This window comes from Thalassophryne amazonica, chromosome 9 (genome assembly GCF_902500255.1).
Source record: "Thalassophryne amazonica chromosome 9, fThaAma1.1, whole genome shotgun sequence".
Lineage (NCBI taxonomy): Eukaryota > Metazoa > Chordata > Actinopteri > Batrachoidiformes > Batrachoididae > Thalassophryne > Thalassophryne amazonica.
The window spans coordinates 85,823,752-85,842,254 of record NC_047111.1 but is presented as its reverse complement, the minus strand read 5'-3'; the positions used below and the strand labels follow the sequence as shown (position 1 = coordinate 85,842,254).

Below are 18,503 nucleotides of genomic sequence, written 5' to 3'. Positions count from 1 at the left end.
GAGATGATAAACAGTACAAGACAGCTTTGTTGTTTTACCAGACTTCAGTGCTAACCAAAAATTTAGCATTCTGTTTTCAATTATTTGCTAGATTTTTGTTCTACCACGGTCTCCTAGTACCATACAGTTTGGGGTATTTTTATGCACCTTGAGTGTGTTCTTACAGAATTTTTGGTGGAAAGTCTCAATAGCCTGGATGTTTTCATGTCCCCATATCTCACTTTCATATATTAATATTGGTAACACAAGTTGATTAAACAGTTTAGATAGTATGTCTATTGGTAAGTCCAATATTTGAGCTTTGCTCAGTAGGCTAAACATTGCATGTCTGGCTTGAGAAATTTGTTTAGCCATGGTTTTTTGGAAACGGCTATTAAAGTTGAGCTCGTACGAAAGGAGGAGCAACATGGCGGACGACGGACACTGCTTTCCATTCGATTTTTTAAGACTCCGCCTATTATACCGGTAGTGACGTGGTTTTGGATGCGACGTGAGAGAAGTCATTGGACCTCCTACTTTATCTGTTCGCGCTTCCGGTGGTGTTGATGCGACATTAAACGGTATTTATGTTCCGTTTTCTTTAATTATGCTATGTTATTCGTGATGTGAAGAGCTAAGGTTATTTTTTTTTTATCAGGCAGTACTCATAGTCAATAAAGAAACGTCAGCTGTCCCTTCAGTGTGTAGTAGTTAGCTTCTTAGCTAGTTAGCTACACACATCTGCTAGCATAAAAAAATTTGTTCACCTGTATTGTACTCTGTTAATGTGCGTTATCCACGGGTTGTATTTTTGGTGCAGCTTAAATTCTTTTTAAATTTTTGTCATAAATGTCCTATATTATCAAATATATTATGCAGCCTAAGATAGCATGTTCCGATGTCGTGGTAACATCGCCACCCCTGCCTTCACCGCGCATGCGTCTTTTCGGAGCGTCAGCGACGTTTAAACCGATTATCGCCTCGTTTCTGTTTAAAACTGCACTCCAGTCATCCGTCTCAATGACAGATCTCTGAAGCTTTTGCAGTACAATCATTTCCGCATTATTTAATAATAAATTACAGAAAGTCCTAAATGTAACGCAGTGCTATAAATACCCTCAGCTGTATTAGCATTGTCTTCTTTATTATAAACCCGTGGTGGATCCACGGTGCCCTGGATCCGTTGTAGCTGATCCACGTTGTGCTGAACTACTTTCCTTTGGCCGTCTTTGTTGCCGGAAGGACAATGGTCCACACAACATGGATCCCCAGTCTTGGTTAACATATCTTTTTTTTTTTTGTAAAAATACAGTAACAGTTGAGGTATAAAAAAACAAAACACCCCTCATCTGGGGAGCAATATGAGCAGAGGATCCAGTATGTTGGGGATGGCGGAAGATCACCTGAGCTGGACTCGGTGTTTTGTCATTTGATTTGCACTTGTTTAATTGGTATCCCAGTGTAAAGTATATGCATATATATATATATATATATATATACACAATTAATTATACATTTATTGTTGTTATGATAAAGCCCCTCAGTCAGTCATAAACAATATTTTATTTATGTTTTAACTGTCTCTGCAGGATGGCATGCGTGTGTGCATACATGAGCTTTTGACAAGAGGAGAAGTTAGCATGCACACTGACGTCTGCAAAATGTCTTGTAAATGACTCCAGAGGTGTGATCAGGTTCCAAAAACAGCATTTTCAGTTTTAGAAGACCATATTTCTCGCTAGCTTTTACATAATATGTGACAAAGAGGTTATATTTGCACACAAACAAAACTGCTTGCTGCTACCTATACCAGCCACTGACGTCACGCTGCTGCTCTACTCTGATTGTCACCCCCCCGCCCTTAAAAAAAAAACAAAACAACAGAATGAAACAGAATGTGACTTTTTAACCTCTTCAAATACCTCTTGAAATAGATCAAGGTTAGCTATCTTTGAACTTGTTCAGGGTCTGTGTCCCAGGAATGTTCCCTGTGAATTAGAAGACTCTGGCAGTAATAGGACTGGACTTATGCTGAGAACAGACGGACGAGGCCATCAAATTTGGCCATTCGGTAAAAATCACCTGAGATTAATGAAACCCGATGGTCAGCTCGTCATTTTACCAGCTCACTTACTCCCAAGTCGTCTCTTTTTTATCTCATACGATACCCATTCATACCTTTTGCCAATTTTTGCTCAAAAACAAGCAAAAACACTATGCATAACCCAGGACAGTCAATGAATGAATAAAATGATCGTCAGGCAATAATAATTTCATGATGTCATTTTTGGTGATTAATCAAAGCGAGTGTGCGACTTCATGATCGGCTGTAGTAACCAGTGAACTTGTCCAGTCCTAGCGTATACAATGCATGTGATTACTCTGATTAATTTCTTTCACCATTAATTACTACTTTATGACAAATGCTCTAGCTTTGTGGGTGATTGCACGGAAAAATATATAGCATAGAATTATATTGTACGGGATAAAGATTTTTTGGGAGTGGGTGAGTTGGTAGAATGGAGAGTTGAATATGCATATGTGTGTTAGCTTAGTTCGCTGTGAAATGGATTTTTTTTTTTCACACACAAACTTCAGCATTGTCGGATTTTACTACTGTTACCAGGAGTACTTTGCATTGGTTCGTCACAACTGTCAAATCCTTCGCCTGAAATTTGTTAGTCCCAATGTACCTTGGCACCTATTGCTCGCAGAAACTTCATATTTGGTGGGGACATGCCTTGGAGGAGTACTTTGCATGTGTTCGAAGGCTGGTGACTTTGACCTACTTTTCAAGATCACCAATGGTCACAACTGTCCAATCCTTCGCCGAAACGTAGCTCGGCACCTATTACTCGCAGAAACTACATATATAGTGGGTACATGCCTTGGAGAAGTACTTCACATGGGTTCGAAGGGTGGTGACCTTGACCTACTTTTCAAGGTCACCAGTGGGCACAACTGTCAAATCCTTCATTCGAAATTTGTTTGCTGCAATGTAGCTCAGCAACTATGGCTCGTACGAATTTCGTATTTGTTGATACATGCCTTGGAGGAGTACTTCGCATGGGTTTGAAGGCCGGTGACCTTGACCTACTTTTCAAGGTCACCAGTGGTCACAACTATCCAATCCTTTGCCGCAACGTAGCTCGGCACCTATTGCTCGCAGAAACTAGATATAGAGTGGGTACATGCCTTGGAGGAGTACTTTGCATGGGTTTGAAAGCCAGTGACCTTGACCTACTTTTAAAAAATTACCAATAGTTGCATTTGTTCGAAGGCTACCGACTTTTTATCGTCACTGTTGGCCACATCCTCTAAATAAATAGAATGTCAATCTCCAATTTTTCCACTTTGTATCCCAGTTTACATCAAACACATAAGGGTTTAACCAAATACCTACCCCACACATGTACACATTACTGCACTTTACATGGAAAATAGTACTGCGTGCGGGGCATTTCGTGATGAATGTCTTTTGTTTATATTACTGAAGTAAACGTTGCATCATGGTTATGACTCCACTTTGTGCTCATGAGGTCATACAAAGCACTGCATCATGAAGCACTGTTTCATGACAGTTGGTTTCACTCAATGCACACTTCAGACATTCTTTGAAGATCTTGGTAGTCATATCAGGACAGGTGTATGGATTCTGTTGATAACCTGTGCATGTGTCTGAAGAGATTCTGCCTCTCAGGGTACTGTGGGTATGCAAAATTTGTTTTTATACTCATTTATTTGATATTATTGAGGGACAGCATTACGTTGACCCCTGTGTCACTCTGTCTGACACACAAGAACATAGAGAAAAACCTATTGAGTGAACTGACGACTGTATTTCTATAAAATATTTTCTTTACGGTGTTCTGACTGTGTATTGCACTGATAAATCCCACTACCTGCATCAGCTGGCAGCAGAATCTGAACAAGACGTTCTACCACCACGTTGGTAAAAAAAAATGTGCACACATGCCTTTGATGATTTTTAAAGCAGCAAAATCACAAAAAAATGTTGGGCAGACATCATAAAAATATTTTTTCCTGAAGTTTTACTTCAGGTAGACGCTAGTGTCGATGCCAGCCAAGCCAGGTGCTATAAAATTTCACTGCAGCAGCTGCCTCACATTTTTCTATGCAGGAAAAACCCTGCTGTAAGACCAGGATAAAAAGTTTTTTAAAATGCTTGTGGCTGATAAATAAATGACTACATACTTTGCCTTTCTAGCGTGTTGCACTGACTAAAAGCTTGGTACAGCTAAGCTAATTCGGCAAGATATCTGTTACATGGCTACATACTTTGCCTTTCTAGCGTGTTGCACTGACTAAAAGCTTGGTACAGCTAAGCTAATTCAGCAAGATATCTGTTACATGGCTTATTATGCAGTAAGTACTTTTGACTTCTCCCTTTTTTTTACTTGGGGCCGCCACAGCAGATCTGATATGGATGATGTGGCACATGCTTTACACCGGATGCCATTCCTGACACAATTCCACTTTAAATGGAGAATGGGCTGGGGTGGTCTTGAACCGGGAACCTTCTCCTCTGGAAACAAGCACACTATCTTCCTCTATATGGTTTATTAGTTACAATCTTATTATCCTTGTTCTTATAGAATCACAATGTAACTGGAACTATATGCCTTCATAGGGATGGGAGACAGTGATGATGAATATGATCGCAGAAGAAGGGATAAATTCAGAAGGGAGAGAAGTGACTATGACCGTTCACGTGAGAGAGAAGACAGACGCAGAGAGGACTGGAATGACAGGTAAGGAAAAGGGATGTAAATCTACTTAGATCAGGTCAACGCATTGATTAAATTATTAACTGTACAGTATCATCGACGCAAAGTGAAACCATAGAGTACCTTTGTGCCTTTATTTTGAAATTTCCATGGCACATCTGAGTCACCCAATGTTTCTGTCTATGCCCACCTCCTTCCTGACTATTCAGTTCAATTTATTTATATAGCGTTAAATAGGGATGGGTATTGATAAGAGGTTTTGGTAAATAGAGCTTGCCAATAACATTTTAGAAGTATAAAACTCTATAGCTTTGGGGGGCTCCACCTCCTTGACCCCCACCAGGGCATTGCCCCTGGACCCCTGGCTATGAGCTGTGACCACATAATTTACCCAGCACTAAAATGGTCCAAGCTAGAACACTGGTGGGGGGGGGGTTCCTGAACAGAGGCATGTCTTAATGGGATGGAGGGGTAATGAGACACACCTCCATTAGGAAATCCCTTTCTGCAGTTTGCAGCCAGCTCCAGGCGAGCATTGAGGAGCACTGACAGTCGCTGACCAACTTTTCATCACAACCAGGAGTAAGGGGGTGACGATTTCCAATCAAAATTGTGTACATGTGCCGTTTTGTGGAAGGAGCACATTTCTGAATTGCCAAAATGCCACAAGAAACCATCAAAAATTAAATACAAGTATTTAATTCTTTTACCAAAACATCAAGGCCCAATCTCAATTCTCTTTTGTACCCCTTCCCCTTCCCCTTGGCCCTACCCCTTTAAAACAAGGGGTAAGGCGAAGGGTATGCCTCTAGCCCTATGAGTTGAGACACCCCTCCGCCTTGGGGGGGGAAAAAAACTGCCCATCTCAAACTGCCGTCTTCACTGTTTGTCAACATGGCAACTGAAGTGCAACTTGTTGCAGTAGCCTGTTTGCTCTTTTTATTTTCTCGCCTTTCTGTATAAATGCAAAGAAATAGAAGAAGTTGCAGATTTCTTCAACGCATCGCAATCATGTCGGACAATTTTGTGATATTAATAATTAATTTAATTAATGCGTTTGGGCAATTAAGTAAGTAAATCCCTTCGGGTGCTCCCTTGTTTGCACTCGGGGTCGCCACAGCAAATCCAAGGTGGATCTGCATGTAGAATTGGCACAGGTTTTACGCTGGATGCCCTTCCTGATGCAACTCCACATTACATGGAGAAATGTGGCAGGGGTGGGATTTGAACCCGGAACCTTCTGAACTGAAACCAAGTGCATTAACCACTTTGCTTTTTTTTTTTTGTCATTTGTAATTATAATTTGTTTCCTGAAATCAATTTGCCAGAGAATGGGACAGGGGCAGGGAGCGTCGCAGCCGTGGAGAATATCGGGATTATGAAAGAGGTCGTCGGGAGAGGTTCACCCCGCCCAGACATGACATTGGTGGCCAACCGAAACGCATGAGAAGAGACTGGTGAGCTCAAGAGCTACACTGTTAAGCGATCTCTACAACTCACAGGTGCTTTCACTTATTTATTTATTTATGTTCTGTTACTTTGGCTGCAATAGGGATGACCACGGTGGAGACCCTTATCGTGGTGGATATGATTTGGGTTATGGTGGTGGAGGAGGACCAAGCTTTGGTCCACCACAACATTGGGGCCATCCGGACTTGCAGCTCATGCAGCCTCATCATGGAATCCCTATCCAAGCAAGGTGAGAGCATGAAGCTGACTTATATCACCTGCAGCTTTAAAGATTAATAAATATTTTCCAGCATCCGCTGTAACGTTGTTTCACAAAAAATGTAATGCAGGGATCTATCTCAGAATAGTCTGTGCAGCATTAATACATATTTATTTATATTGCGTATTTCAAAACAAATGCAATGTAAAGCACTAAAAAACACTACAACATGATAAACGTTAACTGACAACAAAATAATTTAAATCCATAAATCAAAAGTCATGATTGTAAAATAACACTGTGAAAAGAATTAAAATGAATACCAAACTTAAAATGGCCAAGATCAAAAGGCATCTGACAAAACTAGTAGTAAGCCTTCACGTAGAAATGAGTTTTAAGAAGTAGCTTAATGAATTATATTAATATTGGCTAGCCTGAAATGCTTTGCATGGAATTCCAAAGCTGAGATACAAAATAACAAAAACAACAAAATTGGTAGTCTATATATCAGAGACACCACACAAATAAAAGGCTGCACATTGTTTCAGTTTCAATGATTGCCAGCATAAAGAAAGCAACCCAGTGGTGGGAATATTGGCTGCATGCACCCATTCGTCCATCCATTTTCTTCCGCTTCATCCGAGGTCGGGTCGCGGGGGCAGCAGCTTAAGCAAAGCCGCCCAGACCTCCTGATCGACACACACCTCCCCCAGCTCCTCCAGGGGAAGCCTGAGGCGTTCCCAATCAGCTGCGAGACGTAGTCCCTCCAGCGTGTCCTGGGTCTTCCCCGGGGCCTCCTCCTGATGGGATGTGCCCGGAACACCTCTCCAGCGAGGCGTCCAGGGGGCATCCGAAAAAGATGCCTGAGCCACCTCAGCTGGCTCCTTTCGATGTGGAGGAGCAGCGGCTCGACTCCAAGCTCCTCCCGAGTGACCGAGTTCCTCACCCTATCTCTAAGGGAACGCTCAGCCACCCTGTGGAGGAAACTCATCTCGGCCGCTTGTACTTGCGATCTTGTTCTTTCGGTCATGAGCCAAATCTCATGACCATAGGTGAGGGTCGGAACATAGATCGATCGGTAGCTTTGCCCCCCTGCTCAGCTTTCTCTTCACCACGACGGTCCGATACAGCGACCGCATCACTGCAGACGCTGCACCGATCCGTCTGTCGATCTCACACTCCATCTGTCTCTCTCTCGTGAACAAGACCCTGAGATACTTAAACTCCTCCACTTGAGGCAAGGACACTCTACCGACCTGAAGAGGGCAAAGCACCTTTTTCCGGTCGAGAACCTTGGCCTCGGATTTGGAGGTGCTGATTTTCATCCCGGACGCTTCACACTCGGCTGCAAACTGCTCCAGTGCACGCTGAAGGTTCTGATTTGATGAAGCCAACAGAACCACATCATCTGCAAACAGAGACGAGATTCTGTGGTTCCCAAACCGGACCCCCTCTACACCCTGATTGCGCCTAGAAATTCTGTCCATAAAGGTAATGAACAGAACCGGTGAGAAAGGGCAGCCCTGGCGGAGGCCGACGTGCACTGGAATCAGGCTTGACTTACTACCGGCAATGTGAACCAAGCTCCTGCTGTGGTCGTACGGGGACCGGATAGCCTTTAACAAAGGACCCCAGACCGCGTACTCCCGGAGCACACCCCACAGGGAGCCTCAAGGGACACGGTCGAACGCCTTCTCCAGATCCACAAAACACGTGGACTGGTTGGGTGAACTCCCATGAACCCTCAAGCACCCTATAGAGGGTGTAGAGCTGGTCCGATGTGCCGCGACCAGGACGAAAACCAGACTGCTCCTCCTGAATCCGAGGTTCAACTATCGGTTGACTTCTCCTCTCCAGTACTCTGGAATAGACCTTACCGGAGAGGCTGAGGAGTGTGATCCCCTTGTAGTTGGAACGCACCCTCCGGCTCCCCTTCTGAAACAGAGGGACCACCACCCCGGTCTGCGAATCCAGAGGCACTGTCCCCAACCGCCACGTGATGTTGCAGAGATGTGTCAACCAAGAACAACAATCCCACAACATCCAGAGACTTACGGTCGAGTTATTTTAATCGCCTGATTGCCTCCAATAAAAGAAATCCTAAAGTGCTTTTTGACACAATCAGCTCTCTTGTGTCACCTGCAGCTGTCACTCCTGTTATCTCTAAAACTAGTTGTGAGGAGTTCCTGGATTTCTTTATTGATAAGTTTAGAGTTATAAAGGACAACCTGCCTCCATGCCATGGTCCCCACCACTGGGAACCTCCCACTCAGTGCTGGGCCTTATTTGAGCCTGTTACTGTGGAGGATATCTCACCCATCATGAATAAAATGAAGCCATCCTCTGGTATTTTGGATGTTTTTCTGTTTAAACTGTTTGTGAATGTATTTGACTCCATCGGGCCCTACATTGCTAAAATGTTTAATATATCTTTGTCAAGTGGTGTGTTTCCCTGTTATTTTAAACATGCCATTGTGGAACCACAGTTAAAGAAAGCTGGACTGGATTCTACAGAACTCAAGAACTTTAGGCCAATATCTAAAACCCCTTTCTTGGCCAAAGTCTTGGAAAAGGTAGTCTGTGCTCAATTGAGATCGTTTTTGCAGGCTAACGACATCCATGACACTTCTCAATCTGGGTATTGTTTCATTCTACTGAAACAGCCCTTTTGAAGGTGTCTAGTGACATGATGATGGCAGCTGACACCGGCAAATGTTCTGTGCTGATTCTGCTTGATCTGTCTTCGGCGTTTGATACCGTTGACCATGGCATTCTGATAAACAGATTGCAGGATTTGGTTGGAATGTCTGGTTGTGTTTTAGAGTGGTTTACCTCTTACCTGACTGGTAGAACTTTTAGTGTGATGGTGGGCAATGCAGTGTCGGAATCTGCAGATCTTCTGTGGGGTGTGCCGCAGGGATTGGTCTTAGGACCTGTTTTGTTCTCGTTGTATCTCCTTCCTCTAAGCAAGCTGATCCAGCAGTTCAGTGATGTGTCCTATCATTTGTATGCTGATGATCTGTAGCCGTACTGCTCTTTTAAGACAACTGAGCCACAGAAACTCTGCTCTCTCACAAATTGTTTGGCCAAAATTACGGAATGGCTCACTGAGAACAGTCTGCAGTTAAATTCCAATAAGACTGAGACTTTGATTGTAGCACCAGATAGTGCTGTACCTGGAATTAAGCAGCATCTCAATAGCCTAAGCTGCACGGTCAAAAGCAGCCTGCGTAACCTGGGTGTCATTTTGGATGGAGGGATGTCTCTGGAGCAGCACACAAATGACCTGGTTAAGAACTGTTTTTTCCAAATTCGGAACATTTCTAAGCTCCGGAAGATGGTGACTTTAAAAGAGCTTGAGATGATTGTTCATTCGTTCGTCTCATCGCGTTTGGATTATTGTAACAGTCTTTTCACCTGTCTGAATAAGAAAGAGTTGGCCCGCCTGCAGGTTGTGCAAAATTCTGCTGCGCGCCTGCTTACCCGCACCCGCAGGAGGGCCCATATTACTCCTATTCTTAATACTTTGCATTGGCTGCCTGTCTCCTACAGGATTCATTACAAAATCCTGGTATTGACTTTTAGAGCTCTGCATGGACAGGCACCAGAGTACATCAGGGACCTGTCCAGCCTTATGCTTCCTCCAGGAGCCTCAGGTCGTCCAATCAGACCCTGTTGATGGTTCCTCGGACCCATTTTAAAACTCGCGGGGACAGATCTTTTAAAGCGGTGGCGCCTAGCCTCTGGAATGAGCTTCCCTGTGCCCTTCATTCTCTGGATTGTATAGATACTTTTAGAAGGCAACTAAAGACGCATTTCTTTAAGTTAGGTTTTTAGCCTAATATTGTATTTTATTGTTTTCGTATGTTATTTTTAGATTATTTTTGTATGCCATGTGCAGCACTTTGTGACCCTGGTCTGTGAAAGGCGCTTTATAAATAAAGCTTACTTACTTACTTACTTAAGGTACTCCGGACGGATTTCATCCACCCCAGGAGCCTTGCCACAGAGGAGCTTTCAGTCCGCCTCTGAGTCCACAGTCTGTTTCCTCTTCAGAAGACGTAAGGGTGGGATTGAGGAGATCCTCGAAGTATTCCTTCCACCGCCCAAAAACATCCCCAGTCAGGGTCAACAGCTCCCCACCCGCACTGTAGACAGTGTTGGTGGAGAGCTGCTTCCGCCTCCGGAGGCGTTCGATGGTTTGCCAGAATTTCTTCGAGGCTGACTGATAGTTCTCCCCCATAGCCTCCCCAAACTCCTCCCAGACCCGAGTTTAAGACAAGGAGGACTCCTTCTTCAGCCGCGACAGGCACCAGACACCCTGCGACTACAGCTGCGAGCGGCCGCATCGACAGTGGAGTTGGAGAACATGGTCCACTCGGACTCCATGTCTCCAACCTCCCCCGGGATCTTGGAGAAGCTCTCCTGGAGGTGGGAGTTGAAGACCTCGCTGACAGAGGGTTCCGCCAGTCGTTCCCAGAAGACCCCCACGATACGTTTGGGCCTGCCAGGTCTGACCGGCTTCCTCCCCTCACAGCGGATCCAACTCACCACCAGGTGGTGATTGGTCGACAGCTCAGCCCCTCTCTTCACCTGAGTGTCTGAGACACGTGGCCGGAGGTCAGATGATATGACTACAAAGTCGATCACCGACCTCCGGCTCAGGGTGTCCTGGTGCCACGTGCACTTATGGACACCCTTGTGCTCGAACATGGTGTTTGTGATGCACAAACTGTGGCTAGCACAGAAGTCCAACAACTGAACACCAATCGGGTTCAGATCGGGGAGGCCATGCTTCCCGATCACCCCCCTCCAGGTCTCTCTGTCGCCGCCCAGATGGGCGTTGAAGTCCCCCAGGAGAACAATGGAGTCTCCAGTCGGAGCACTATCTAGTACCCCTCCCAGGGACTCCAAGAAGGTCGGGTACTCTGCACTGCCGCTCGGCCCATAGGCCGAGACAACAGTGGGAGACCTGTCCCCAACCTGAAGGCATAGGGATGCGACCCTCTCGTTCACCGGGGTGAACTCCAACACATGGCGACTGAGCTGGGGAGCAATGAGCAATGCTACCTAGGGCTGCAGCTATCGATTATTTTAGTAATCGAGTATTCTGACGATTCTGGCGTTTAATCGAGTAATCGGATAAAAAGTACTTGCACCAAAGTGTTGGCATTTTGCTGAAATGGCGATGGGATGTGGCTTTTTGTTTTGTTTTCTCCAACTTGTAAAATGTAACCATTTTTAATTTTTTTTTTTTTGTTTGTTTGTTTTTTATAAAGGTTGATGGAGTGGGTCGTCACGTGAATTTTTTTTTTTTATCCCTTTCTCTGCAATTCAACAGATGCATTTCAGTTGGAGGTTGAACACGCAAGCCTCGCAGACAGTTTTTTTTTTATTATTATTTTGTTAAAATTACCATGTTTGTGAAGTGTTGTGTGTTGCCTAAAAAAAGCAAAAATTAAAAAGTCAAAACACTCAGTGTGAGTCTGAGGGAACCACAGAACAAAGAGAGGACTTCTGCTTTTTGTCAGTGTAGCCGGGGACAGAGCTGTGACTCGCCTGGTCTGACAGCCCCTCACACTGGGCAGAGAGCAGCCGGCCCACCGGGTCAATAGTCCCTCCCCACGTAGAGCAGACCGTGTGTTTTTTAAAAAATAGACAACCACACTGCTTCACTTTAAATGTCTATTTCAGATGATCAGTGTGGACCATCTTTCTCTTAAAAGGCTTTATTTTACTCTGTCACGTTGGAAAGCGGTAGCTATCATTGCTAATTTGATTAGTTGTTATGCCCCAGTCTTCTTCTGTTTTTTTTTCCTGCGGACGTTGCAGCGCCACACACAGGCCTGGCATATGTACTACAACGTTAAACGAAGCTTCGAGGCACAGACTGCCTCAATCATTTTTTGTAATCGAATTATTTGCGTTACTAATTGTTTCAGCCCTAATGCTACCCCCGCCCACCGCCTCTCCCTGTGGGCAACGCCAGAAAAGTGGAGCGCCCAGCCCCTCTCCAGGAGTTGGGTAACAGAGCCCAAGCTGTGCGTGGAGGTGAGCCTGACTATCTCTAGTTGGTACCTCTCAACCTCCCTCACAAGCTCAGGCTCCTTCCCCCCGGCGAGGTGACATTCCACATCCCGACAACCAGAGTCTGTGAGTGCGGACCGGGCCGCTGGGCCACTCGCCCTCGACGGCCACCCAGTCCTCTTTGCACTCGACCCCCATGGCCCCCTCTGCAGGTGGTGAACCCACAGGAGGGTGGGCCCACATCGCTCTTTCGGGCTGGGCCCGGCCGGGCCCCATGGGCTAAGGCCTGACCACCAGGCTCTCATGCGCGAGCCCCAACGCCTGACCTGGCTCCAGGGTGGGGCCCCGGCTCTGCTGTACCGGGCGACGTCTCGGTCCTTGATATTATACTGGTCATGGGAGCTTCTGACTTATATTGGCTGCAGTTTTACCTAATATAATTTAGATCAACTTGTTTCAAAATGTTTTTAATATCAAACGATAAAAACTTGCAGAAGCTCAAGAGACTGTGTTTTAGAAGTAGTGTAAAGCTGCTTATTCAGTTTGCCCATACAAAACTTACTGCAACCTGTTTGTCTTCCATTAGGCTTGGTAACATCCATGACATGGACTTGGGACCTCCCCCTCCCATAATGAAGACTTTTAAAGAGTTCTTGCTGTCATTGGATGATTCTGTGGATGAGACTGAAGCAGTCAAGCGCTACAATGAGTACAAAATTGACTTCCGTCGTCAGCAGATGCAGGACTTCTTTTTGGCTCATAAAGATGAAGAGTGGTAAGAGTGACATTGTCTTTAGTGCAAAAGTCCAAAATATTATTATTCATAGGTTTTAGTGTAGTCGCTCCCAAGGACTTTATATAATTGAGCTATTACAGTGTCACAAGCTGACATTGTTAAGGCTAGTACTTTACTCTGTGTGTTTTGACTTTTATTTAATGTCTGTATTTTAAAGTAGTGTTCTATCAGAAGTTGGGCTTGGTCCTGTTTTTAGTTTGTCTGGACATTTTTAAGCATTTATGTGAAATGTTGCAGTGCAGCCGTGACTGTTTTATGGTTGCCAGGATGTGATGTTTATAGCATTTATTGATTTAGTTACTGAAAATCAAATTTGTTTGTTAGGATGGAAAATCAAAAAGGTAGTTACATATACAAGGACCATGTCCAAGTTCAGCAAAGTGTTACTAATTACTGATTTGTTACATTATATATATAATATATACGAAGTCTGTTAGAAAAGTATCCGACCTTTTTATTTTTTGCAAAAACCTGATGGATTTGAATCACGTTTGCTTGCATGAGCCAACCTTGAACCTTCGTGCGCATGCGTGAATTCTTTCACACCTGTCGATTGCGTCATTTGCTGGTAAGCAGCCTTTGTGTGAGGATGGGTGTAGTCTCTCGTCGGATTTTCTTTGCAAAGAAAATGGCGGAACGACTGGAGCAGCGCGACTGCATCAAATTGTGCCAGAAACTGGGCAACAGCCAGGTGGAAACTGGTGACGATCCTATGGGCATCACACAGATTAAGGAGCGGTACAACCGGTTTGGAGAGCGAGCCACGTTCTGGTCGGCCATGAACATGCTGAAACGACCAGATCATTCCAAAGTGAACGCTGTGGTGATGTGGGACTGTCGTGTGACAATCCAAGAAATTGCGGAAGAGGTGGACATGAGCACTTTTTTGGCACATTCCAGAGTGACAGAAGATTTGGCCATGAAAAGAGTTGCAGCGAAATTCATGTTTCGGCACGAATCTGCTGATGGCGGAGCAAAAGCGCCACCGTGTTGAAGTCTCACAGGACATGCTGTGACATGCCCACATCTTCCACAATTTCTCGGATAGTCACACGACTGAAAAGCCACCGAAAGCCGTCTGAATCTTCCGAATGGTGGAAGAGGTGGGCATCATTTTTCGGAGTCCAGCATGTCCTGTGAGACTTCAACACGGAGGTGCTTTTGCTCCGTCAGCAGCTTCGTGCCAAAGCCATCGGTATGAATTTTGCTGCAACTCTTTTCATGGCAAAATCTTCTGTCACAGTGGAATGTGCCGAAAATGTGCTGATGTCCACCTTTTCCGCAATTTCTCGGATAGTCACACGACGGTCCCGCATCACCACAGCGTTCACTTTGGAAATGATCTGGTTGTTTCAGCGTGTTGATGGCCGCCCGGAGCGCGGCTTGCTCTCCACCATTGTGCGGCTGTCTTTAAACCGGTTTTACCGCTCCTTAATCTGTGTGATGCCCATAGGATCGTCACCAAAAGCCGTCTGAATAATCCGAATGGTTTCCACCTGGCTATCGCCCAGTTTCTGGCAAAATTTGATGCAGTCGCGCTGTTCCAGTCGTTCCGCCATTTCCTTGCAAAGAAAATCTGAGAGACTCCACCCATCCTCACACAAAGGCTGCTTACAAGCAAATGACGCAATCGACAGGCGTGAAAAAATTCACGCATGCGCACGAAGGTTCAAGGTTGGCTCATGCAAGCATACGTGATTCAAATCCATCAGGTTTTTGCAAAAAATGAAAAGATCGGATACTTTTCTAACAGACCTCATATACACATACGTTGAAAGAAATGAGAAAATCAACCCAAAATTGAAGACAATATTATGGCCAAGTAATACCATTGTTCATCAATATTATCCTTCAACAAATTTCAGTGAAACCACATTGTGTATGATTGAAGAAAACTTACTGTACCATATACAAGTACACATTTGGACTTTTTGCTGACCCCAAATGTGAAAAACGAGAAATAAGCACACACATTTTTTCCAGAAGCACTCTGGTGCTTTAGGCTTTTACCACATTAAATTTTAAACTGTTCAGTACAACCTGCTACTTAATAAGCAAACTGATCAAATTTAAAATGTATTTAGTGTTCTTTATAAACATTGCAGGATTTAAAGTTAATTTATATTGAAAATAAGTTTTGACATATGGAATGAATATTGCAGTGTTATGTTAATATTTAGTTTTGTATTTTTATGAATTTATATAGTTACAAATGACAACAGAAGTCGTTAATTTGTTTTGTTTGCCTAAATATGAGCTGATGGGTTTTGGGTTGATTTTCTTTTTTCTATTTCTTCTTATTTTTAATTAATTAATTTTGACATTTGAATTTTCCAAAGATGCAAGTTGATATTGTCTGTTAATGCGTATTGTACTTATTTCACAGGCATGTAGAAATGTCAATTTTGTGTTATGTCATAACCTTTTTTCTTCCCTTGGCTTCTATTTCCACGTTGACGACGTTATGTGAAGATGAGAAAAAGTGGAACTCATCAAGGATCTTTTTTTAGGCAGTGAGGGCATGCACTGCGCACAATGCAGTTGCTCTTAGACATACAGTACCAGGGATTTTAGTCAGACAGACAATTAGTCTTCTGTGCACGGAGAATTTTTTTTTTTCTCGTTTTATACTTTTTCTGCCCCGTTTTCTTTTTTCTATTTGGATCAAATGAATTCCCCACACCGAATTTGTGTGAAAACAGACACACACCACTGGGGTCAAGTGGACCGCATTTTGACAGAAGAGACTCCTTTCTGTATTTATTTGTTATTAAACTGGCAGAACCGAAGGTAACTGTAGTTCACATAAACACTGATTTATGTCATGTGAAATTCTGACGATGTAAATGCTTTAATTCTACCATCTCTTTTGTGCTTCATTTATTTTTGGCAAGTTAACGTCAAAGCTTCCAGTAATTTAAACTAACCAGCTTTAATAATCACAATACAGTCAAAAGATAACATCTGAAACACCTCACGCTACCACACACATGAAACTGTCTACAAAATACGAGGTATCTTATAAAACTAACCGGCAGTTTTATAAAAAAAAAACTATATGGATTTGAATGACATGCGATTACACCAATCATGCTTGAACCCTCGTGCGCATGCGTGAGTTTCTTCACGCGTGTCGGTGACGTCATTTCCCTGTGGGCAGGCTTTGAGTGAGCACTGGTCCCGCCCTCTCGGCTGAATTCCTTTGTTTGAGACGCTGCTCGAGACGCCGCGCGTTGCTTTATCAAACTTTTTTCAGGACCTGTGAGGGATATCCGAGTGGACACTATTCGAGGAATTCAGCTGGTTTTCGGTGAAAAGTTTAATGGCTGATGAGAGATTATGGGGTGTTTCTGTCGCTGTAAGGACTTCCCACGGAGCGGGACGTCGCGCAGCACTCCCAGGCGATGTCGTCTGGCTGTTTCGAGCTGAAATCATCGTAATTTAAGGCTTTGTTGACCCAGGACGTCGTGAGAGAACAGAGAAGATTCAGAAGAGGCCGGCATGAGGAGTTTATGCGGACATTCCACTGTTAAAGGTCATTTTGTAATGAAAGAACGTGTGCGCAAATTCGCCGAGTCGTTTCCGTGACGCTGCCGCAAATCTGTGTGCGCCGCGACAGGAAAAACACCTCCGTGTTGAAAACCATTTGTAAAATTCAGGTGGCTTTTGATGGCTTTCAACAAGTGAGTAACTGAGAAATTGCTTAACAGTTGGGCATGTTCCAACTTGTCCGTTAAGTTTTCCAACGGAGGTGTTTTTCCTGTCGCAACCCCCTGCGGTCGGGTCCGGCCCGACATGCGACTCTGCCCGCACATTCTTTCATTACAAAATGACCTTTAACAATGGAATGTCCGCATAAACTCCTCATGCCGACTTCTTCTGAAAGTTCTCTGTTCTCTGACGACTTGCTGGGTGAACAGAGCCTGAAATGTGGAAGTTTTCAACTTGAAACAGCGAGATGACGCTGCCTCAGAGCGCCATCTCGCTGTGGGCCGTCCTTAAAGCGACACTACCAGACCAAAATCTCTCATCAGCCGTTAAAATTTTCAACGAAAACCAGCTGAATTTATCGAATGGTGTCCACTCAGTTGTGCCTTACAGTTTTTGGAAAAAGTCTCTGAGCCATTCCTAAACTATGAAAAAATCGATGAGAGGGTGGGCGACTCCTCACTCAAAGACTGCCCACAGGCGAATGACGTAACCGACAGGCGTGAAAAAACTCTTGCATGCCCACGAGGGTTCAAGCATGTCTGATGTAATCACACGTGATTCAAATCCATATGGTTTTTGAAAAAAATAATAAGGTCGGATACTTTTCTAATAGACCTCGTACACATCACATTGCTTTTTGTGCAGATACTGTAATTCCGCTGATGTATTTTGGCATATTAACCTTTCACTGTAAAGGCTAGGGATGGGTATTGATAAGGTTTTATCGATATCGATGCCATTATCGATTCTGCTTATCGATCCGATTCCTTATCGATTCCCTTATCGATACCTCGTGAATTTTGTACTAAAAGTAGGCTTTACAGGTTTTCTATGTATTTCCTTGAGTCTTAAAGTAAATAAATATGAAATTAGTCACTATCCTTGATCTCTGGACATAAATAAAAATAAACAAAACTGTGTTTCACTTTGAAGTTATTAATTCAGACTGAATTCTATCGTTCTATCTTGACTTGTCAGAGAGCCACGCAGCGTTTGGAGCTGTGTGAACAGAACGGAGGATGTTTCTTTCTCGCAACAAGACAGGAGTCCCAGTTAGTAACTTTAATCCGCACAAAAGTGAATCACAACTCCTATTCAGGGATGAAAGTGGTGAAAAACAAAAAAGCTGAAACCCAAAATTACCCCCCAACACCACCTGCACGAAAATGTTTGAATTCTAGAAGCTCTGAAATGCAATCTGGGACTATTCCAGACAATAAACTGGAGTGAGTGCTGAATCCATTTAGGTGAGAAAAAAAATACAACTTTCCTTATTCAAATTCATTCCAGTAGTATTCTGCTCTTACTAGGATGCAGCAGTTTTCTAGTTTGGCTGATAGTTCTGGAGGAAATCACTGAAGAAATTAACAAACTGAAAATATGGTTTGACCGAAACAAATTGTCATTAAACTTAAATAAGACAGGGATGAAATGGAGGTGTGAGAGTCACTAGGTGTTCACAGGACACATTTATTTCTGTATGTATTTATTTATTTATGTTAGTTGATATTATATATTGTAATCAATGTAGAGAAATGATCATTTTCCTGACAAACACCCGCCAAAACAACGG

The 18,503-nt window shown here is 43.8% G+C and overlaps 1 protein-coding gene and 1 long non-coding RNA gene across 5 annotated transcripts in view; one reads left to right on the top strand and one right to left on the bottom strand.

Moving 5' to 3' along the window:
- Positions 1-495: 495 nt before the first annotated feature.
- srrt (serrate RNA effector molecule homolog (Arabidopsis)) overlaps positions 496-18,503 on the top strand; it is a 36,222-nt gene continuing 18,214 nt past the window's right edge. For 3 of the 4 annotated variants that reach the window (XM_034178644.1, XM_034178643.1, XM_034178646.1), the window contains exons 1-5: positions 496-560; positions 4,631-4,751; positions 6,056-6,184; positions 6,280-6,426; positions 13,010-13,198. In XM_034178644.1, the coding sequence (XP_034034535.1) occupies positions 4,633-4,751; positions 6,056-6,184; positions 6,280-6,426; positions 13,010-13,198 (584 nt within the window). In that variant the 5' untranslated portion in view covers positions 496-560; positions 4,631-4,632. Of the gene's footprint in view, positions 561-4,630; positions 4,752-6,055; positions 6,185-6,279; positions 6,427-13,009; positions 13,199-15,921; positions 16,010-18,503 lie in introns of those variants that run through there. The other variant, XM_034178647.1, reaches the window with a different exon arrangement.
- LOC117517570 lies at positions 13,516-15,129 on the bottom strand. The gene is made up of 2 exons (XR_004562758.1): positions 14,990-15,129; positions 13,516-13,649 (listed from the first exon to the last, which is right to left on the bottom strand). It is a non-coding gene; the product is annotated as an uncharacterized LOC117517570 (long non-coding RNA).